Source organism: Mixophyes fleayi, chromosome 7 (genome assembly GCF_038048845.1).
Source record: "Mixophyes fleayi isolate aMixFle1 chromosome 7, aMixFle1.hap1, whole genome shotgun sequence".
In the NCBI taxonomy this organism is placed as follows: Eukaryota; Metazoa; Chordata; class Amphibia; order Anura; family Limnodynastidae; genus Mixophyes; species Mixophyes fleayi.
This window is the reverse complement of record NC_134408.1, coordinates 116,385,012-116,410,468: the sequence shown is the minus strand read 5'-3', so window position 1 is coordinate 116,410,468 and position 25,457 is coordinate 116,385,012. Positions and strand designations below refer to the sequence as shown.

At 37.0% G+C, this 25,457-nt stretch overlaps 1 protein-coding gene across 1 annotated transcript in view; it reads left to right on the top strand.

Annotated features, from left to right (window-relative positions):
- ZNF804A (zinc finger protein 804A) overlaps positions 1 to 24,388 on the top strand; it is a 153,821-nt gene extending 129,433 nt beyond the window's left edge. The window contains exons 2-4 of the mRNA XM_075180485.1: positions 6,133 to 6,276; positions 8,778 to 8,908; positions 20,328 to 24,388. Coding sequence (XP_075036586.1) covers positions 6,133 to 6,276; positions 8,778 to 8,908; positions 20,328 to 23,292 — 3,240 coding nt within the window. The 3' untranslated portion in view covers positions 23,293 to 24,388. The remainder of the gene's footprint in view (positions 1 to 6,132; positions 6,277 to 8,777; positions 8,909 to 20,327) is intronic.
- Positions 24,389 to 25,457: the final 1,069 nt, after the last annotated feature.

The following is a 25,457-nucleotide window of genomic DNA, read 5'->3' as shown; positions in this document are numbered from 1 at the left end:
ATGTTTTATGGTTTAGTGGCACTAATTAATTTTACACATTGATTAACTTGTAACTATCAGATTGGTTTCAACGTTTACCCCTTTTTTGGGGCTAAACCATTTTTTTTATCATTTCCCCAAGACCTTTAACGTGCAGTGATGGGTACAATATTTATAATGAAAATGTATTTTAAAGGCAAATCATAAACCATTCTAGATACGCTATGCTTTCCATTCTTATAATTAGATTACTATGCATAGATTGATAGCTTTGGCTTTCCAATGTATACATTATAGCTAATCTAGTTGAATAATAGATGTAATGGAAAAGCTGCCAATATTTAATCAGAGATTTGGGAATTTGGCTCAAAAACACCTTTAAGTATATGGCAGAGAGCCATCTATTCTGCAATCAACTTATTGAAAAGGAAAAGAATACCTTCAATGTAACATGTAGTGGGTTTCACGCCTGTAGCCAGCCTGAAATGCAATTAGACGGCTGTTTCACTGTGACAAATGATAACATACACTTTGCATCCAGTTACAGATATTCTATCACATCTAATACCTTAAACACAAAGATGTCCAATTGGTTTTATTCTACCTAGAATATGCTTTGAACATATAGCTATAGTTTAGCACAGGAGCTTGCAGTCTAATTTCCCTAACATACACACGCAGACACACACACACATAGACAGAATAATGTACATTATCAAAAACTCAGAAGGTATGGGTAATGGCACCACTAGAGGCACCTGTGCAAAATGTGAGCTGGGTTCCTTTATATCTTAAAGCCCTGATAGCCAAAACATACACATTACAAGCACATCAGTAACATATACAGTCATGGCCAAAAGTTTTAAGAATGACACAAATATTATTTTTCACAAAGTCTGCTGCCTCAGTTTTAATGATGGAAATTTGCATATACTCCAGAATGTCATGAAGAGTGATCAGATGAATTGCACCTACTTTCAAAGTCAGTCAGATGTCTGTATTTAAACGGCAATCAGAGGACCCGGTGCCTAACCCTAACCCTTACATTCAATAGTGGAGTTGCCGGGTCCTCTGATTGCCTGTTTAAATACAGACATCTGGCTGTCGCTTTCTTATCTTACGTGAAACTTAACTGCAGCATGCAGGATGTTCGGAATTTACAGCAGTCTATATGCCACTGTCATTGGTAAACTCCTCTGTCTGTTATATTGCATGTGTACATTTTATTTATGTCGCTGTCATAGCCTTCAAATTTCTTTTTTATCTGTAAAGCCAGTGTCGGTGTAATTGGCATAACAATAACGTACCCCACCCGCACCTTGACACAAGGCAAAACTGATAACCAAGTGGCTCGGGGATCAAAGCATCAAAATTTTGAGGAAGCTCCCCAGACCTTAATCCCATTGAGAACTTGTGGTCAATCCCCAAAAGGCGGGTGGACAAACAAAAGCCCACAAATTCTGACAAACTCTAAGCATTGATTAGGCAAGAATGGGCGACCATTAGTCAGTATGTGGCCCAGAAGTTAATTGAGAGCATGCCAGGGCGAATTGCAGAGGTCTTCAAAAAGAAGGATCAACACTGCAACACTACAAATATTGACTCTTTGCATCAACTTAATGTAATTGTCAATAAAAGCCTTTGACACTTATGAAATCTTATAATTTTACTTCAGTGTACCATAGCAGCATCTGACAAAAAGGTCTAAAAACACTGAAGCAGCAAACTTTGTGAAAACCAATACTTGTGTCATTCTCAAAACTTACGCCCATGACTGTACATTATAAAACAAGCTCAAAAGCAGTACAAATCATCAGTTTTCTAAACCTTGTAATTCCTTAGTGACTTCGACATTTCCCCAATCAGACACATTTTTACAAGTTTGTTATGGACCTGGTATAATCAGGAATAGTATTTAATGTCTTGATTTAAAGAAGAAAACATTATATCCTGAGTTTTATGCAATTCTGATGCTCTGTTTGCTGGATCTGCCTGGTCACCCAAAGCCTCCCACTGTCTCATGCCAATGTCTTGTATACTACAACAGCTTTTATGATGGAAACAAGCAGCTTCATTGTGAATTCCCCTGACCTGTGTATTTTACAGTGCATGCAAATGGAATTTCTGAAAAAAATTAAATGGATAATGGAATTTATGAAAATGTAAGGTTCCTCAACAACAGTGATGTGTGAAATATGAAAGCATATCTAGTATACAGGAGAATAGTGCATACCTCCCAACTGCCCCGATTTTGGTGGGACATCCCGATTCTTGGGCCACAAAAGGGGTGTGGCCCAAGAATCAATAGATGTGTTTAAGTAAGAGTTAGACAATTTTTTTGTGGTAAAGTGTATTCAGGGATATGACCATTAATTAAAATGAAGAATAGTAGAGGACATAGGCTAAAAATAGGACTGCAATATTGGGTCTGGGGGGGGGGTTCACAATTGAAGCAGATTGGCAGTTGCTTACTCTGGATCAATTTCAAATATAAGTGCAGGATCGCAGGAGATCCAAATAGGTTGAACTTGATGGACTGGTGTCTTTTTTCAACCTCATCAACTATGTACTATGTAGAATAGGGGCTTATTTTGTCCCACTTTTGGGATTCAAAATGTTGGGAGGTATGCCAGCGCAAGCCTATTAAAGGCTTTGGGGTACTCTGTGAGCCTAGTGAATGGTGCATTTAAGGTAAAAAAAACTTAGGTGTCTATCTATCATACAGATAGAGCCCTAAATCCAGTGAAAACCGGGTTTTTTCACCGAAGATAGGGCTTCTCCCTATTGACCAAGCCACGAAGTCGGCAATGACTATTGCAGGGTATCACCGGAGATTGTCTTTGCTGGACGCCTCCTGCGATAGCATGGGGAAGCCTATTTAAGAACAACTGCAGCGGTACCAGTACATCTACAGTCCACTGTTTGCAAACGCTATCTCCGGATGGTTATTGCAGCAGCAATAAAGGAAAAAATGAAATAAAGCATTTTTTCTAATTAAAATTATTTTAACATTATTAATTTTTCTTTTACTGATAAATAGTAGTGATAGAAGATTTTTTTATCGCTGCGAGATGCGGCAATAGAAAATCTCTTCTATCACAGCTTTCTGTTAAATAGACCTGTGAAGATACCGGGCGTATCTGCCCCAATGCTACCCACTTCACGCTGGCTGGCCACCCACGGGTGCCTTCCTATGCCAGGGAAGTCTACCCAGTACCTTCTAGGATTTGTATGGTCACTCAGGCAAAATGCAGTTATAAAAATAGAACAGTATTTTTATTGTCATAACAACAACACTAGAATATTATGTACACACAGTAAATAAATACCAGGCAGATTTACCACATTATCTGTCCCTTACCCAAATAACTTAAGGAGATATAGTCACCTGCTGTCCAGACTTCACGGCCCATGGATCCCTCTCAGCTGCATATATAGACGCTAGTTAGAAAACGACAATTCAAAACTAGATGCACCTTCATGAATGAAATTCCAGCATGAACAGCCTTCCCCCCTGGAGTTGTTCCTTATATCACAGGTCTAATTTCCACAGTCTTTCCCCTCCCTGGGCAAACCCCTGGGTCTATTCTACTTAACCATTGGTCAGTGCTGGACTATGGGGGGTTGGACAGGGGAGTGAAGATGAGCTGTCCTTCCAGAGAACCTCCCCTGTTAGATGGCCTTAAAGATTTAATAACAACTTACTTTACTCTGCCGAAAATTTTTCAGTTTGGAGTTGAACAGAATTTGATATTGTTTTGTTTCGATTTTCTGGGTGTGTTGCAGTTACTCCATCAATAAACAAAGGCATACATTTTATTTTTTAAAGTATTTATTTCCTTAATAGAATAGAAAATTTGACTAGGACCAAAGAAAATGAAAATGAAATATAGTTTTTACAACTTACAATTCTTGTGTCATTAAAAAAAAGCATGCGACATCTGGTTTTAGTGGTAACATCATTCTCAAGCCATAAAAAACAAATGAGCAGATATCCAATATATATATAAATGTAACTCAAACTTGTAAGTCAATAAATTAATTAATGTCAAACGTTCATTATGCTGCAGAGATAACGCAGAAGATTTATTTATATCTGCAACATTTCTTTTTACCTCTAATTTTGTTGCTTAGAAGGTCAGACTATGCAGTGAGAGCTACATCACACGTGTTCCATGTTAACTATCTGACTACAGTCACAAAGAGAGCATAGGTTATGGCTACAATGGTGAAATCTAGAGAGCTGTCAGATACCCCTTATATGAGATTTTATAATCCGTGACACAGAGACTTCTTTATTAATAAGAAATATTTTATTCCGTATCTTCTCAAAGGACAGAGGTCTAAGTCCATCCTCCCAGGCGAGCATTTAAAATCTTTCCAAAGTATTAGCAATAATAGTTATCATCATCATCATCATCATTTATTTATATAGCGCCACTAATTCCGCAGCGCTGTACAGAGAACTCACTCACATCAGTCCCTGCCCCATTGGAGCTTACAGTCTAAATTCCTTAACACACACTCACACATAGACACAAAGGGAGACGGACAGACTAGGGTCAATTTTGATAGCAGCCAATTAACCTACCAGCTTTTTTGGAGTGTGGGAGGAAACCGGAGCACCTGGAGGAAACCCACGCAAAAACAGGGAGAACATACAAACTCCACACAGATAAGGCCATGGTTGGGAATCGAACTCATGACCCCAGTGCTGTGAGGCAGAAGTGCTAACCACTTGGCCACTGTGCTGTCCTATAATTATCATTATTTACACAAATAGATTCAACAATGACTTGAACATAGCCTTTATGTTCCATGCCTTGTTCTATGATTGTGTGGCCAGAGAGCTCACAAAATACTTTCTGGTCACATCACCAAACCTAAGTCCATTGTTCTGAGCTGGAGCACAGAGTGACACATACTGAGTGCCCTATATACCTAAGTACACTGGCACAGAATGAAAAGCGATCGGAGGAGAGGTATGTATATGGATTTAATATAACACCCAGCTTGTACAAATCCATGTCATAAACTGCATCATTCAACTCCAACATAGATCTGGCTGAAAGCAATAAATACTACATTATATTCATTATGAGCATTAATAATGAATGCATGCAGACTATAATGTATGTCTCCACAAGCTTGGAAGTCTGTGTGGTATTCTTATCATTTATCATTTTGCTTATCATATATTATTTAATCTACGGGGCAACCTTTCCCTAGATTAAATAATATATGAAAAGCAAAATGATGATAAGCATATTTACAAAATTAATATATTCAAGTCTATCAGTCCTCCCCCTAACTCCCTTGCCCTGGCTCTCTCCCCCAGTTAGTACCACCCTATTTGTGTCTCCCCCTTTTCTTCAGGATATAAGCTCTCAGGAGCAGGGCCCTCTTTCCTTGTGTGCTCCTTCTACTATTTCATCACCCCCTGTACCTCTTGGTCTGCTTCCCTAGCCCTGTTTTCTTAAGCTTCGGCCTTCTTCTCACTGATTTCTACCATCAATTTCACTCATTGTCCCAGAAATAATTTGATTTGCATTACCATGTTACGTGTGTGTGTGTGTGTGTGTGTGTGTTTGTGTTTGTGTGTGTGTGTGTGTATATATATATTTGTTCTTCATTTTTTGTTCTTTCTGTATCATGTTGTGTCATGGGTCACTGTTATCTGTATATGTCATGTACAACCTTTTGTGGTGCCTTAAAAATGAAAGATAATAATAATAATAATATAGTTGGCATCACAACATTGGCGAGTTAGTGCATTCTTCCTTTTGCAGGCATCAAGTTGAAATGTCCAGCGTATCTTTAATATTATGACTTTGTTCACTAAATGAGGGTGTGCAAATAAATAGGTGATGACTTTGCTCTTGTTCCACACAAAATAGTTTCTGTTGGACACGGAGATGAGGCCACATTTTTGTTTATGCATACTTAAGCAAACTATAGATGTGTCTGAGATCAGAGATATTTGTACTATCCTACATTGATATTTGTAAAAATATCCAAACAGAACTTGTGACCTGCAAGTGTGGCCTCTGATAAATGGCAACACAATTTTAACATCAGTGGTTTACTTACTCATCAAGATGCATTGTTAAGCACACAAGAATATCAATAACTGTACCATCTCTTTTCCTTAAGGACTTGTCTGAAAAGGAAAATACAAGGCAAAATGCACTGGAATCTCTGAAAGCAAATTTCTACTGCGAGCTGTGTGACAAGCAATATTATAAACATCAAGAATTTGATAACCATATCAATTCCTATGATCATGCACACAAACAGGTGAGGAAGCTCAGGGTTTGTGGATTTTATGTTCATTTTCTGAATTATACATTGATATGAATTTGACAAAAGTCTTCTTAGTAAGCGGCTATCATACTTGTAAACTCTGGTAAGTTGGCATCTGGGGCAAGATGGGTATGTGAGGCTTGGCAAATCGCGCCACATGGCCTCGTCTCCTACACTCACACAATCGATTGTAGCCTATAATGGCAGGTGGGTAGACATGAATCACGTCATAAGACCCACCCCTGCCACTTAACTAAACACAGTGGCCAGAATCTGGGAGGTTGCCCCGCTATCCCAGGAGTCCTGGAGGACTCCCAGAAATTCATGAGTCTCCCTGACATTGTCATAGTATTGATGAGCAACCATAAAATGATGTTGTAACTTGGTTTCAGTATTCATTCATACTAGTACTTGAATTATATGGAAGGAGACATTAACTATGTAAAGAATTATTTCAAACTTTTATAATTAACCCATAACCCCTTTGCTGTCAAGGGTGAGCAAAGCTCATTTCCAGTTTTGGAGTATATGATTTATATTGACAATACCTCTTTTTCATACTTCCTAGGATATTAAAATTAGCAATTAAATCAATGATATTGAAGAAGTTAATGCATAGTTAGATATCCAAGTATACTTACTCTTGGCAGAGGAAGCCTGCACACTCTTAATGGAATCAGTGAGCCGAGGTGTTGAAGTTAAGTGTTTAGGCAGATTCCCAATCAATGTAGTACTGTTCAGAGAGATGCAGCTCAAAACAGCACATTGGAACAACTGCAGTGTAAGAATGTATTGTTTTTATTTTCTAATATATGATGTTAGACATGCTTTCTGTCTTTTTAACTAAATGGGACCTGGAAAGTGGAAAAAATATCTTGATGGCTTTTGTTGTTGGTCAATTCATTTAAACAACATAAAAAGAAAGGTTGGTTCATGAGGCTTTTTGTTGAATGCATCCATGAAATTGATCCAATTGCATTTTTCGTGATGGGACAAACAGATTTTTAGTGCCTTCTGTTTGTCTGCTTTGACTTCCCGTTTGTCACTTTTGGTATGAAATCAAATCTAGTATCTACATATATCAAATGATACCAGACCACTCACCCGATGGTGGTGCAGACGTGTTAAAATCGATGGCGATCATAATTGCGACTATGGGAATTTTGGCACTTAACCTGCCGACATAAAAATGTTGTGCAAGAAAGAGGAAACTTTCGCACAATTAGCTAGGAATTGATTACCCCACTATTCAAATTTACTTATTATTGTTTATCTGCTATTTTTATATTTTCAATTTGATCTTTATATATGGGGGTGCAATAAATATAATTTTATTTTATTATATTTTTTTTTTGTTCTTTCATTTTTATTAATTGAAAAATATATATAATTTCCATCCATGTCACACAGCAAGATTATACATTGCACATTTCTTTACATAAGAGAGAGAATAGTTAAATTTCTTTACATGTTCATACAACATAATTACTTATTTTTAAATACTACATGTTAAAAATTAAAAATTTAACACATTACTGCAGTCTTCAAATGCGGTCTATTTATCTGTGTATATATTTTTTTATTATATTTAATAAAAGTTACGTTTTAATTAAATGATGCTCTTCTTGATGGATTAATATAAAATGTGGGGGTAAATGTATCAAGGTGAGAGTTTTCCGGCGGGTTTGAAAAGTGGAGATGTTGCCAATAGCAACCAATCATATTCTAGCTATTATTTTGTAGAATGTATTAAATAAATGATAGTTAGAATCTGATTGGCTTTTCAAACCCGCCAGAAATCTCTCAGCTCCATACATTCACCCCGTGGAGTTGAGTGTGCACCTATAGTAGCGAACTTCTTTTTCTGTCCTCTTTCCTGACATGAAAATGTTGGCAGGCTAAATGCCGATGATTCCATTATGCTGACAGGTTGACAATGCCGGGTCTGGGGTATAGCTGACGGACACGCCAGCATTTCTCTTTTAATGTCAGCTTTTAATGTCGCATTGTTATTGGCGACATTTTGCATGTCGCCAATCACACTGTAGACATTGTCAACCTGTCAACATAACAGAAGTGTTGGCACTTTCCTGTTGGCTGGTTAAGTGCTGATATTTCCATTGTGGCAATTATGTATCCTACCCGTTAAAATGGATCCTCTCATCATATTTGTATTTTATTTATTTATTGAAAGGTTTATGTTTTAATAAGGAGTAATCTGAATTAAAGATTTCCTCCATCCACCGATTCACCCAGGAGATGACCAGCATTGAGGCAGCAATGTAAAAAGTGAACCTTACTGTGCAAATAACACTAGTGTGATTCTAGCAATATGAACCATGTGTTACCTATATTCATGTTTGATTAATTGCTAATTGCAATAGCTCCTAAGTGGCATACATTATTTTCTGTACATATATATTACAGCGAAAAAACAGACAATATTGTATATAACCTATTTATTTTAATGGATCGATTTGACACAATCTCAACAGAGGCTTAAGGAGCTGAAACAGAGGGAATTCTCTCGAAATGTGTCATCAAAATTAAGAAGAAATGAAAGAAAGCAAAAGAAGTATCTTCAAAGTCTTCACAAATCGGTTAATCATAAAAGACAAACAACTTGGTGAGTAGTTATGACTGAAAGTCAGTAGCCAAGGCTGAAAGTAAGCATTTAAACATAAAATAAAAATTGGAAGATCATTTTGCAAATATTACAAATTTGTGAAAGTTCCAAGCTTTGACGGGAAACATATTGTATAAAATGTGCATTAACCACATAGAAGGATGCACATAAATTACAATAATGGGGCTGATGCAGAGTTAGAACTATGCCCGTTTGTGGAGCATATCTTACGGTAAATCATTCTGTGCCTGCCCAGAACAGTGGGCGCAGGTATATGCATCTGTGCAGATTTCCATGATTGTGGCACTTATGCAGACTGGCACCTGAAGAGGAAGCAGGGGCAGGCTGGTGAGAGGGGCATCTGTCCCCCGGTCCGATCTCATAGTGGACTACCTTGGGCTGGGTCACCTGCCTTTCTTTTCCTTTAAAATGTCCCTAATAGGCTGCTGAGTTGAGTCTTGCCCCCTTAGCTAAAATTTGCCAGCCCTCCCTTGAGAGGAAGGGCGTTCTAACGTAGGCCAAGTACAGTAAGGGCATGATCGTGCAATTATGAACAGATACAGAATGGGACACAGGTGCATATATACCTGTCAAAGCCGTATTATTTGCGGCAAAGGGTAAAAAATGAGTGATGATGTTCGCAATCCACTTGAGATTGACTGTTTGCGAATGCTTCACTGGGTGCTTTCTTTGTTTCACATGTATATGGAGCACAGTTAACAAAATATCATGTTCCATTGAGAGCACAATAATAGAGTGACATGCTAGAACCTGCCATGGAAGAGACAGAGGGGCGCTAATTTGAATATACGTACTGCGGTACTGACTATTTACTGTACTACGAAAACCACTGTAACAAAATTGAAATATTTATCAGATTAATGAATGGCTAATATAAAACTACTGTACATTGGTAAATCAATGAACGGCTGTTTATTAAAGAAGGATAGACACAAATCTTTTAAATACTGTACTGTACTACAGTGTAATTGGTTGATATTAATATTAAATCTTATTACAGTATTGTATTATTTTTTTAAACAATCAGTAATTTCAGTTAACTTTTTATCAGAAACTTTTTTTGCCATATCATTTCTTATAAAGAAGCAAGCGGTAATAACTTTACTGGCTCCATGTTTTGCGGTTCCACTAACCAAGACCTAAAACCTTGTAATGCTTCCTTTGCTGTGGGAACAATTAAAAAAATATCCACTAATTGAACCTCCACAGAGAAATATCTTCAAGACCAAACAAATACATAGACAGAGGTCTAGATTTAATAATTGGGGTGAGCAGGCTAAAAATTCCAAAACAGAAAGAAAACCCAAGAGCATTCTTAGTTTTAGACATTTTTACCTGAAAGATCCCCTAAGTTTTGTAAATAAAGGACTAAGATTTGCATCCCACAAACCTTTAGATAAAGCTGGTTGTTTAGAAACCTACAAAAATTTATTAGAAAACTCACCTTAAATAAGTACTTTATTAAAAACAAAGTTGAAGAAGCCAAACAGATTAACAGAAAAACAAGAAATTTCTCTTGGAACTGTCTGGGTAAATGGACACAAAACACTAATTGCAGGTGGTCTGCAATCCCCCAGTTACAAGAAAATTGAAAAAAAGATATGCAATAGTGTATGTGTCCAAACAACAACCAAATAACATGGATAAGTAATAACTAACAAAGTTTATTCTAAAAACATAAAAAACACAATCAGTGGTAGCAAGAATTCAATAGTACATAAAAAAAAATTATATCACAATAAAACAAATCAAAAAAGTTAAATATGAGTAAATAAAAGATACAAAATCAATAAATTTGCTCTGGGAATCGATACTTAGAAAATAAGCACAAGAAAAGTCTCACAATCAGTAAATTCTGGCAGTCCAAAGATATGTGCAGTAGAAATGAGTCGTGGACAAATAAGTGGGGTAATGTGATGATGGTAAAAACAACAGCTTGCCTGAAATCAAACCCACCAATGGTAATGTGGGATAATAAAGATATATGAGTCATGTCACTATACTCCTTACCAGATGTCTGGAAACTTGGTCCTGTATATGGATATGGAGAAAGTGACGGGCAAGCAAAGCAGTGTTATCCTTAAGCAGACTCTGCAGCCGTGAGGGGGGTGAACATAACTGACCTCCTCTGGCAACAATGTAGATGAAAGTTGGTTCCTGCCTCTGATCAGAAATACCACTCTGGGTGGAGATGAAAACTGTTGTATCCCGTACAATGAACTTCACCAGTAAGTATTGATAGGCTGGCCTTGCAATCGTGGCGAAGTATCAAGGGACCACCCGATAACAGAGCATTATAAACAAATAGATTCCTCTTTCAGCAAATATAAAACAATATATTGTAGTCCCACGTGTGTCACAAAGAACTTTGACGCGTTTCATCGCAGTTATGTGATTTCCTCAGAGACATGATTAACAGCTCTATTTTTATAGACACAGAATTTATGTTTATTTTTTAACCACAAATCAAAAATCATTTTATAACTACCTTTGGACAATTGGTAAAATATGATCTATATCTCGTGAAGAATAAAAGATCTAAAAGAAAGGAGAGATGAGGATAAATTAGTTCAATCAAACTAGCAGATCAGCGGAATTATCCTTTTAAGTAAAATTGATTACATTCAAGAGGCTAATAGACTACTCTCTGATAGGGAGGCATATGAAATTTTGATCAGTGAACCGACACAGGAACATAGGACAAAGTTGTGGAATGTCCTGGATGAGGGGAACACCTTTGCATATTAAACAAAAATTAATAAGAATTTTTAAAATGATACTAAACACAGATTCCTGTATTTTATTACTAGCAAGAAATACATTAAAGTTTGACGAACTCCCCAGGAAAACCAATTGTTTCCAGAATATAATCACCTCTACATTTTCCAAATTATTTATTATTGATTTTTTTCGACAATCATTTGTTGTCCAATAAAGGAGCTTAAAACTCAGATATTATATATCCTAGAGTAAAAGCCTATTTTATTGCCACATGTGATGTGAAATCAATCAATATCTGTTTAGCTTATAAGACAGGGAATGACGATGTAAAACATTATTTAAAGTTCAGCAACGTTTTACCCATTTTAAAATATATTCAAATGATAATCAATTTGTGCATTAATGTTTCTGATTTTAAGGGAAATGTATTTATAGACAAATCCAAGGCACAGCGATAGGTACTAAATTTGCCCCATGTGTGCAAATTTATTTATTGCAAAGTGGGAAGAGGCAATAATCTGGAATAACAACACATTTGCTGAGAATCATGTTCATTGCTATAGATATATAAATATAGTGATCATCTGGGGTAAACATATGTGACCCTACATATTTTATAATTTATTTGAATATTTATGACCTGAGCCTTGAATTGTTAGCAGAAATCAGTGCATTTTTAGATCTAGCAATCTTTATTAAGAACGTAAATATCTGTACTAAACCAGCGCATTGCTAGCAGTTTAAAAGAACTTACATATTGAACAAGGTGTAGCCCTAGTTAATGATTTTCAAGAAAGGGAATATGACAATGGATCTGTACAGCGGGCCTTTAAATAAACCACAGAACTAGATAAGAAGTACCTACTTTCTTATAAGAACAAACCTGAATAGAGAATCAAAACAATATTACAAGGTTTATTATGCAATATAATAGTTTTGAAAAATTTCTAAAAAAATGCTTTGGAGAGATTGGCATATTCTGCTACAAAACAAGAATTTGAAAGACATACTCCACCTAAAGCCAAAAAATATCTATAAAAGCTCCTGATTTAAGACAAAAATTGATATCTAGCTATATCCCACATGTAATCAAGATAAACAATATTATCTGGTTAGTAGAGAGGACCACCAGGTATGCATATACATTTCAATTTGGCTACAACCCTGCCAGCAAGCAGAGGAAGTAGTAGGGTACATTTTAGCAAGATTGTCAGGAGTTTGATACCATCTGTAGTACTCTTTGGGACTGATTCATTAAGGAAAGGAAAGAAAAAAAAATGGTTACTTCGAACCTTGGCAAAACCATGTTGCATTGGAGGGGGAGGTGAATTTAAAATGTGGGGACAGATTTATAGTTGGGATATGGCATGTCCTAGATCAACTTTAAATTTCAGTGTAAAAATAGGCTATCAAGTATTTGTTGTACTACATGAAAAGCAGCCAGTATTTAACCAATGTGCAAAATGATTAACTGATTTGCACCCCTTACATTGTAACATGGTTTGTCCAGCAGAAAAAATTACTCCTTTTTGTGCCCAACTTTACTTAATCAATCAAGTCCTTTATCTGCATTTCGTTTAATCAAGTAGAGATTGAACTAGAGGCTATCTGGGTCCTGACAATTTTCCAATAATCCTTCTCCACAGGGAGGGGGTAAGGGGAAGGGGGGGGGGGTCCCAGACCACTCTCTCACTCCCTCTCTTGTCTGTTCCCTGCAACCAATAGACTGACAAATAGGATAATATAAAGCAAAGATACCATTATTACCCTCAAGGGTGATGAGAGACAAAGCATTTCAAATGGAGAGTAAGGGGGTCTGCCCAACCGGACAGATTATATTAAATACTTTAAAGTACGCCAAAAAATTGGGGTTGAGTTGAATTTGGCTAGAAAGTCAGCATAGGCAGTAGGCTGCCCTGGGCTAGCAGGTCCCCAACAAACCTAACCCCTGAGACCAATCATGCCCGAGAAGAGGAGGTGGACAGACCAGGTGGGTAGTCAGGGTTGTTCCATATGAGTGTAATGGACAGAGGAGAAAGAGATGTGGACAGGTTGTGTCTGCAAGTCTCCCAGATCTTCCCTGAGAAAGACAAGGTGGGGGAGGATTTAATAAGGGATGATCTGTGAGTTTTTAGAAGGCCCCACACACCAGTGAGCACATCAAGCTGTAGAGATTGCCCATTTTATGGTTTTCACAAACAGTGGCGGATCCAGGGGGGGGGGGGGGGGCGATCGGGGTGATCGAACCCCCCCCCCCCTTGCAGGGGCTTGCTGCCGACAGCTGCACACTGTGCAGGTCCGTTCAGCAGTGACAGTGTACTGCCCGGCTGCTCTGATTGTGTTTTAAACACAATCAGAGCAGCGGGACAGCACACTTTCACTGCTGAACGGACCTGCACATACTGTGCAGCCGCCGGCAGCCTTAGAACACAGAAAGGGGGCGGGGCCTAAATCGGCCCCCTAAAATCGCCCTGGGTAGGGTAAATGTCTGGGTCCGCCCCTGTTCACAACCTGCTCAATCTCCTTTAGTGGGATATCAGCGCAAAGTCGATCAGCCTTATGAGGTGACAATTCTGGTAGCTGGGCAGCTGACGTAACTATAGATTTTTAAAACAAATAGTAAATGTGTGTCACACTATTAAAACAAATGTCAGCAAATGTTTCCGTTTAGGATATTTACATTACAATTATGTTTGCCTAGGCTTACATTTAATACGCTATTTTGCACTATTTAATACATTACTTTTGCACTTGACATAAACCTGGTGCATATGCTGCCAGTGCCGTAAATTACACTACGTTCGCGTGCATGCAACAGCATCAAGCCCATAGTTTCTCCTTACACTTTGAGAAAGACAAATAGAAAGATCTTGAAGAGGGTAAATTTTAATATGCAAACTTTATCCCTACAAGGATTAAATATAAATTTAACATAAGATCATGATCTGTATGGACTTTTAAAAGGATTTTGTAAAATAAAGCTTTTAATATGAAGTTGTTCTTATACAGAACTTTTTTTTTATTTGATTACTAAATAAATATATATTACCATCATGTTTTGTTTTATCGTGTCAAACTTCAAACATAGACTGTGTCACTGTAAACCTTGCACTCTATTGTTTATATATTTGAATATAATTAACAGTAAGGAGGGCACTATACCATATATCATTAAAATATAATAGGAAAGGTATTTAGCTTGTGCACACAGAGATTGCAGCTATAGGCCAGCTGTTTGTTACAGTGACCTGTGCATGGATCTGATATGGGGAACAAAAACTGATCTGAACATACCTAGTGGTTAGCACTTCTGCCTCACAGCACTGGGGTCATGAGTTCAATTCCAGACCATGACCTTATCTGTGTGGAGTTTGTATGTTCTCCCTGTGTTTGCGTGGGTTTCCTCCGGGTGCTCCGGTTTCCTCCCACACTCCAAAAACATACTAGTAGGTTAATTGGCAGCTATCAAAATTGACACTAGTCTGTGTGTGAGTGTGTGTCTATATTAGGGAATTTAGACTGTAAGCTCCAGTGGAGCAGGGACTGATGTGAATGGGTTCTCTGTACAGCGCTGCGGAATTAGTGGCGCTATATAAATAAATTATGATGATGATGATGATGATACCTAAAAACATAGAATCATATATACATTTCAACAGCATCCCACTCATCTGCATGACTATGATTGTGCAATAGTGGAAACATAAAATAAAATACTTTCTTATGCCATCTGCAGACACAGAGCCTCCTCTGTTGGATTCAGCTCTGTACTGCAAGGAAAATATATATATATATATATATATATATATATATATATATATATATATATATATATATATATTACACTAAATGTTAAATAATATATATTTGTTCCAAGTAATGTTCAGTATTGTTTCAGTAGGCTAATGTTGTTGTCCACTGCCAGGCACACTTCAAAAAGTGTATAAAAATCTGTGCCAGCATTCCTGCCAACATGCAATACAATAGTACATGCAAATGGAAATGTGGTGGAAAATGTGACAATGATAAGAATGTGTTATTGCATATGACCTATCGCCCTGTCGTGTTAAAGTTATGGTTGCCAACTGTCCCTAATTTCCAGTGACAGTCCTAGGTTTTAAAAGCTTGTTCATGTCAATGCCCCTGTCACAAACAACACTCACCAGAGCCTGCGTGACGCGTGTGTGACAGAGGGTTAACCAAAAAACAACCACCTGGTCCGTCTAAAATGATTAAATCCTTCCCTATCTATGCCACACACTAGCTTTGTGGTACCAACTATGCCACCACCAAGGGTTTTTATGAAGAGTTGACACTTTTATTTGGGAAGCCTTCGGTTCTCCGTAGAACTAATCTAGCACAATTTACTTTAATCAGAGTTAATATAAACCACAAATGTTCTCCTCGTTTCAGTTATGTAGCGTCTTGACCAAACTGTCCCGTGAATTCGTAAGAACACAGAGACTTGAACTTATTAAGTGTAATTTAATATGGAAAATACATCCACAATGCTTAAGGTAAAACAGTTAATAAAAGGCATACAAATGTAATGCAATTGTTTTTTATAAAATAAAAAGGATAAAACACAGAATTGGTAACTCACTTATAATCAAGTTTCTGGTGCTGGGAGAAGCAGAAAAAAATGGAAGACTCTTCAATATCAGATTGACTCCCCAAAAGTGAACAAATTCTTACAGTCACAGTGCATGTTTAAAACCAAGCTGCAGGGCCCACAGCCCCAATTCCTGTGAGGTCAGAACAAACAGGTCTGTAGAATGCAAATTAGGGTTTTATGACTCTGCTGTAGAAACACCTTTTAAGTCAGGTTTTTGTTACCCTGTCCTAACTTTTCACCAGTATGACTTACAAACATGATGTTACCTTCACACAACAGGTCATAAGTTCCCATTCATCTGCATACCACACATGCCTCTGGTAAGTATGTTATTGGAGAAAATGATATGATATTTTCCTGCGACCCTATTTAGCTTGAATTTGTCATTAACATATAACCCTGTCTCTGCAGTTGGCATGTCTGGGGCCTCCCAGACATGTGTTAGATTTCATTGTCTTGAAAGAGATATTTTCAAAGGCTTTCACGTTTGCGACCTGTCATAAATGATACAAGGTGCTACAATGGATCCCGGTTCTTACCAGCCACCTCTGGGTAGTTTAACATAAACAAAACACATTGATTTAAACAGCTCCTTTGAGCCATGTCAACTATTTCTAGGAATTAATTCACAAACACATATTTGCAGATTTATATGCCTAAAAATTTGCTTGCACATGACAGCCCCTGTTTATTCACTATTGACCAACTGCAACTGTAACTTGACAAATACTTGATAGCTTATTTGTACACTGAAATTGAAAGTTGGTATTTGTGTGCTACAGGAAAAAACAGTCAGTATTTAACTTATGTGCAAAACAGAATACAAATTTGCACCCCTTGGCATTGTAACATGGTTTTGTGTAGGAGACTGAAATAAGAAGTTTCTTAAGTTAAGATCCTTAATGAATCAGGCCCATTGTGCATAACCTGCATGGATGTATTGGCTGAGCAGCAAGATGTCCTTGGGAATATTTTAAAATGTTGGCAACTATTGTAACTTTGCACCTCAGCTCTACCTGTTTTAACTACGCAGCATGTGTAGGCTAAGAGAGGTGTCATACCATATGGTAATGGGTGGCATAAATCTGCATATTCCTGCAAACTGACCCTCTGCTGTCTCGCTTCATCAGCTAAAATAAAAAATAATGCCATTATACATTACTTACTGGGATCCCAAATGACGGCAACAGTTCCATACCATTGTGTTTTGTATTTTAATTGCTCACCAGGCTGAGTTGGTATTCATGCCCCTCATACAGGGTTTTGAGTTACATAGCATTTATTAAAATAAGACATTCTGACATGTGAATTATGCAATATAATATTCCATTGTTAGATTGTTTAACTTCCATCCACCAGCTAAAAAAAAAATTATTACTGGATTTTTCTACGATACTACGGAAATATCCTACTCAGTTAAAGTGTACTAGTAACTCTAAACTACAGGATACTGTCTAAATGCTGTGGGTAGTGTAAGATGTTTATTCTTTTTATAGGTATTGTCATGATTATGGCATAATCAGGAGTTTAGTAAATAAAATATACATTTGGTCCCGGTTACTCCCACGGGTATGAGTACTTGTGAAGTCACTGGGCCCGAGTTATTATGGAGAGCAAAGCAAAAAAGGAGTAACTTTCACCTTGGCAAAACCATGTTGCATTAGAGGGGGAGGTAAATTTAAAATGTGCGGACAGATCTATAGTTGGGGTAGGGCATGTCCTAGATAGACTTTAAATGTCAATGTACAAATAAAACTATCAAGTATTTGTGTGCTAGGTGCAAAAACAGCCAGTAATTAACTTATATGCAAATAATAAACTAATTTGCACCCATTGCATTGTAACATGGTTTGTCCCGGATCAAATTTACTCCTGTTTTTTGTCTTGTTCTCCTTAATGACTCAGGACCACTGTGTGCAATTAAACCAGTCGTTAATGGATACTGAATCAACTTTAGAGTTTTGCATTTGTCACCCAGCTAGGATGTTTATACAAAGAGGCTGAGGTCACAGACCATAAAGATAGACATGGTTTATTGCACGGAAAACAGATGCAATAAGATTTAGGATTCCTTTGTGGTCACTACAAGGGCATTACCTATTCACATAGGGAACATAATATATCATCATCATCATCACCATTTATTTATATAGCGCCACTGATTCCACAGCGCTGTACAGAGAACTCATTCACATCAGTCCCTGCCCCATTGGAGCTTACAGTCTAAATTCTCTAACATACACACAGACAGACAGACAGACAGAGAGAGAGACTAGGGTCAATTTTTGATAGCAGCCAATTAACCTACTAATATGTTTTTGGAATGTGGGAGGAAACCGGAGCACCCGGAGGAAACCCACGCAAACACAGGGAGAACATACAAACTCCACACAGATAAGGCCATGGTCGGGAATTGAACTCATGACCCCAGTGCTGTGAGGCAGAAGTGCTAACCTCTTAGCCACTGTGCTGCACTATCTTTTACAATCCAAGTTTAAGGAGATCTCAGTACATATTTGAGGCTAGTGGAATCAGTCGTATGATATGCACCATCAATATATACCAAACCTTTAAGGAAGCATGGAGATACCATATCTTCATAAAGAGTTCATATTGCCTAAAGGCAACAGGTTTATTGAACTGTGTTATATTTCTGTGATGTTCTTGAGAAAATATATCCCATTTTTTAAATACTCTACTAAAAGTGTTTGTGAAAAGGACCAGGAAACCAGTCAAACAAATCAACATACCAGCACACCTTTTTCAGTGATGTCACAAGGAAGGGGGGTGACATAGGGAAAAGTGGTTTTAAAAAGGAAATGGAAAATGTATGTCTCCATCTTTCAGGTGTCTCTCCTTTTTAGACATGACACACCACTGGTAGCTGCATTGAAATGCCATCCACCAAAGACGACTTTATTATTGGCAGCTGGCAATGCTCCTGCCTTGTAATAACAACACACACTTTCGTGTCCAGCTGCTTCAATTGTTATTCTACTTCCTTAAGTAGGGAGGTTTAGGGACCAAGTGGTCCCTAAACCTCTTTGATTTTAAGCTTGGACAGGGTCATCTTTATCTTTTGTTTCATGTCATTGTATGTTATTTGTTTTTGTCGTGATCCCCCTCAGTGTACAGTACTGCGTAGTATGTCAGTGCTATATAAATAAAAAATAATAATAATTGTGACAAAATGTCAGTATTGGGGGGTCAGCCTACTCCTGAGAAATTGTTCATTTTCTAACCTTCCAGCAGAATCTGAAAGTATGTGTTTTCTGTTTCTGTTATTATTCCTGTTTATTTTAAGAAACTGTTTTGCATTATATTTCTGTGTGTCAATTTGTTTTTCCTTTTTATTCAGTAAGCATTGTGACATTTTTTTGTCATATTAAACTTAATATTTACTTAAATTTAATCATATTCTGTCTTTGTGTTCTTAGATAATCCACATGTCAAATTGGCTTGTTTAATAAATGCTACATAACTCAATACAGAAAATTGTTTTGTTTACAGTATCTCTAATTAATTCAGTTTGTGTTTGTGTTGTGGGAAAATACATAGGGCTAGATTTACTAAGCTGCGGGTTTGAAAAAGTGGGGATGTTGCCTATAGCAACCAATCAGATTCTAGATTTCATTTATTTAGTACCTTCAACAAAATGACAGCTAGAATCTGATTGGTTGCTATAGGCAACATCCCCACTTTTTCAAACCCGCAGCTTAGTAAATCTAACCCATAGAGTAACTGAAGACTTCCTAAACAGTGTCAGCTCTTGAACCAACTCTTAGTGGTGGCAGAACTGGATGGTTACTAATGAGTGTGTGATATGTTTTGGGGGATTTTAGTCCTTTCTAGACAGACTAGACAGTGGTTTTGTTTTGATTAACCCTTACACACACACACACGTCATTCATGCCTAGCTGAGGCTTGTCGTGACAGGTATGAAATGTACTATTTAATTATATTATATATGAATAACCTTGCATTGAATTCATACAACTAATAAGTAATTAAAAGTAATAAGTATTATGATTTACTTATTGTGATTTTGTTCTTTTTTTCAAGTGCTCCAGGAAGTGGTCCCATGTTCAAATCAACAACCGTCACTGTTCATGATCATGTCCGTGGGAGTCTTCAAAGTACTATTGTTCACTCAGCAGAAATAGATAAGCCACAGCTTACATCCATCACAAAAATTCATAATGGCGCAAACATGGCATCTATCCTTTTGTCAAGTTCAGAGAGTTCACAAACTGATAACCAAAATCATCATAAGCACATTAAAGAAGATGACAAACATAAAATAAGTTTCTCCTTTGCATTTCCGAAAAAGACTCCAGTTAAGCTTGAAGCCTCAGCGGCAGTTTTCTATGAATTTAATGAAGACATTTCGGGTAATCATGGGTTAGAAAAGAGAAGCAGATTTGTGCCTGGACCATTTAGTGTTCAGTCATCTTTGCCTATAAATGAAACGTCATGTGTAAATGATGATAAAAAGTCTATAACAGCTTCTGAAATACAATCATCGAGAAGTAGACATGCCCCTAAGCAATCAAATCAGAAACAAATGCCTGATACTGAGATGACTACTTTTTTATCTGCTGATGTTTCGCATTTAAAAGTGCCTTTAGACTGTGATGTTCAAGCACAACTCACAAGCTCAGATACATTCATCAATTTGAAGCAAACTGTAGGTGAACATCAAGTTGATGAGGAGGAACTGGCAGCAGGATGCCACGAATTGGATGCACATTTCATGGAAAAAATAAACACTGACATTCATTTTGACCATTCGATAGTAGACAGTAATGACCCAAGAAGTAGCAATAAATCTAATGAAAATCCTACAGGCAATGTACCCAACATCTTTTTATCATCGAATGAGGATAATAGATTCATACAAAAGAATGAGATGCCATATAAGAGGCCAAATGAGGCCTTTCATCCAGTACAAAGCAGAGATGGATCAAAAGTTCTTCAATGGCCTTCTGAAATGATGAAGTACACCTACACACAACCTTCAGTTTCCTACAGCTGCAACCCCCTACGATTTGATTTTCGGTCATCAACATCAAAAGATCATAAAGATCAACAATTTTGCCAGGCCAACAATTTGCCAATCCAGACTAGAGAAAATTATCCAAATACATTTGGCAATACCAAATTTAAATTGAATTGTGCCTCTGTTATTACAGAGGTCAGTAAAGATACAATAAACACAAGTCACAATATAACAAAGACTCCAAGCAATCTGAAATGTTATAGTGTAATTTGCAGTATTAAAGGAGATCAAAAGCACAACATTTCAAGGTACTTTATGGACAGTGATTATGACTTTGAAAAGAGAAAAAGTCAGAGAAAATCTTGTAGTAGAGGCCAAAAGGGAAGTAGGCAAAGAAAATGCAAATGTAAAGTCCAAGTAAGCAGAATGTCCAAATGTAGACATAGGCAAAGTTGTTATATTAATGGAAATACTGAAAGTGTCTCTAAAAATTTAGAACAACATGTTGGATCAAAAGACTTATTTTGCTCATTAAAAAATTTAACATTTTCCCATCAGCTGCCACATGCTGAGATTGATCACATAGAAAGAGAATTGTTAAGAAGACCAACACTGCAGATCAAACGGGAATGTGCCGTATGGAACATAGACCATAAAAGAGGGTTCTCCAATCAAATAGAAAATGAACACAGCAAGAACACAGGGTCTTTTAACTACCAATCAAAACTCTTACAACTAGATCATTGCTCCCAAAACATAGCTTATTCTAAAACATTTTGTAGCTGGAGTTCTGACAAAATAGGCTCTAATGAAAAGCATGAAACATTTTTAAACCATAGTTGTACTTTCAAAAGAACACATAGATCTATCATTGATGAAATAGAGCTGTCCTTTAAGAGACCCAGACTTTGTAAATCTTTATCATCTTCCCAACTGGTTGCTTTCCCAGAACAAATCTTTTCACCTGTGTGTAAGCCCATTAGAATAAGAAATGCCAAAGCAGTTAATGAAAGGATAGGTAACAGCACAAACAAAAACATGTGCTGCAAACTGTCCAAAAGTAAATCTACTTCCTGTGAAACAAAGAAATGTCTAACTGAGAACTACTATGAGTTAGAAAAAGAGTCTCTTAGAGCAAAAGAGTTTCTTAAGAAAATTGTAAAGATAAAGCAAGTGGTAGAAAACAAATTAGACCAATTATGTAAGAGTTTGATTGATTTAAAGCATATTAATCAAACACCATTTTGTTCTACTGTAAATAATATCACTCATATAGCGGAGAAAAGCATAATTCCTACAGACTGTGAACAAAATCAAATCCTTCTACCTTGTGACACTAAACTACCACAACAATGCAAAATTCAGTCATCATCTTTATCAGAACAAGACAGCAATGAGCCAAGGAAAAATTCTGTGCAAGGTAAAGCTGACGCTATAGAAAGCAAGATATCACCAAACGAAGCACATGTAAATACCAAAAAATATATAACAGAGCAGCTGCTGTCCCATGTAACACTTCCTTGCCAACAAACTTATCTTCCAAGTACATATTCTACAAAACTTCAATATCATCAATGTGATGGGTATGGCCCATCACCACAGCCAAATGCACTTCCTAGCAGGTTTAAATTAATATTTCCAACAGCAGCAATCCAAACTTGCGCTACGGTATATCCAGTACCGTTGGAGCCACCATTCTGTTCTGCCTCGATAGCTACCTTACAGCATAGACTACCACAGCATCTAGCAGCTCCTTTTCTGGCTGATAGATTTACATTTATTGGTCCTCAACCACAGTTTCTGTGTCCACAAACACAAAGCATTTCAAGAACTCCATTCTATCAAATAACAATGGAACCTAGCTTGTGTACAAGAGATACGTTTACCTCTTCACCACAAGTACCAATGATGACACATTCTGTGCTTTGCCATATTCCTGTGCCTGTGTCACATCTTTCACATACAACAATGTTTACACCTATTCACTCACAAATGGCATCTCTGATCCCTTTACATGCTCTCTTCTGATTCCCTCAACCTATGTAAATGAGCAACATTCCAAACCATTGGTCAACTAGTTCCAAGGTTAAAAAAATATGCTAATTGCACTTGGTTACTACCAAAAATGGATCAGGCAAGTGGAAATCCCTTTTAAAAGTAAGACCTACAGTCCCAATAACAATGCATTGCAATAAAATAAGAGGAAAATAACCCAACTGTGTAAAGTCTTAAAACTGATGTACAGTAGTGGAATAAGCATAATCTATGCAATTTAAATATCTGCAAATATTACACTATAATCAACAGTAACCAGATTCTATCTGTATTTTTCTAGTACAGTTTAGAAAATTAAAGCAAATATTTAATTGATTGCTAGGGGTTATAACATATTTTTGCAGTTTCGGTGCACTAGTTTTCAAATAATGTCCCTCCAATATGTTCTGGTATAGCTCTTGTTATCGTGCAATATTAGTTAGAGATTTCACATAGAAATATTCATGAGTTTCCTGAGATGGCCCAATTATACTGTTACATATTATCTCCAACCAAAACTCATTTAAATACAATGCCCAGTTACTACAGTGATGGGCCTTCATCTGCGCCCCCAGCTCTTCCTGATTTATCATATTTGTTTGTTATAGATTGTAACACTTATTTGAAATGTCTGCTAATATGTTATTACAGGTAGGTGTTTCTTTGATTAAATGTATTGTTTTAACATTACTGAGATTAAGGGTAAAGTGTGGCCCTTTTGATGGTTAGAGGGTGGCACCATGTTGCCCAGGTTGCCCATCACCAAGTGTGTCAGAAAGTTAGCTATGTAAAATGCCACTTAAAATTATTGCTTTAACATTTATTGGCATAACCATGGGGGTTCCCAAGTCCCCAGTTCTCAAACTACCTACATCTGCCTTGATCAGCTCTCCAGGAATCGAAAAACTGGAAATTTCTGAATTAATACGAGTAGAGAAAGGTATCCAGAACACTGATTGTATGTTCTTCTTTAATTCGAGCATCTTTAGTATGGGTTATATGTAATATCACACATTATTGTTATGTTTTGTATTTACCCAATGTTTTACATAAATTATTATACAAAATAAACACTTGTCTTTTTATGGTACATGACACTTGTGTTCTGTGCTTGTTCAAGCTGTCAATGCTCTGACTTCAAAGGTTAATTCCACCTTTTGGATTGAAAATTTGACCACCCACCTAGTTACGCCTTATGTTGACTGTGGGGGTTTCCTAACTCTGGGACCCCCATTCTTTGTCAGACCTGACGCCTGTCCCACTCCTCCCATCATTTGGGGCATCAGTACAATGGTTACAGCACAATAATGGCTGTAGCAACGTAATGATTAGCACAGGGAGAGGGGCCAACTAAGGGTTCTGTTTGTTGTTTGCTCAAAATAGAGCCCTTGTTTGGGGGAGCCAAATTTCTTCAAGGACTCTCCAACACAGAACAGGAACCCTCACTGTTAAAGGTTGAATTATACTTTAATATCTACAGAGATGTATGTAGATTAACATGTCTGCAATATTAGAACCTATAAGGGTTTGGTTCTTGTTTTTTCATAGATTCAATGCATTTATTATGTGCACTTATTTGAGTATTCTACATGATGGTGATCCAGATGGTGTATACTTAAAATATATGAATAATAGAATAACAATAATGTTTATAGAAAATATACTTATTTTAAAAACAAATATGCCTTTCATTTTGTTAAGAAATGTGCACTTATTTTATGCTTTGCACTGCATTTTGTACTATGTTCTTATGAAATTGTTACATTATTGTTAAATCATCTAAGAAGAGACTAGGGGGTAAATGTATCAAGCTGAGAGTTTTTCGGCGAGTTTGAAAAGTGGAGATGTCGCCTATAGCAACCAATCAGATTCTAGCTATCATTTTGTAGAATGTACTAAATAAATGATAGCTAGAATCTGATTGGTTTTTCAAACCCGCCGAAAAACTCTCAGCTTGATACATTTACCCCTAGAGCTCAATTACTAATATTGCATTTAGAAGCAAATGTTGTACTGAATCACAAAACTAATCATCTAGTTAGACAACAGAAGAGAGTGTCTGGCTGCTGTGGTTCAGTGAAAATGTTGCATTTATATGCAGTGTTATTATATGAGGCCCATTGTGTTAAATATTAAAGTATGAAAATAAATAAATGCAT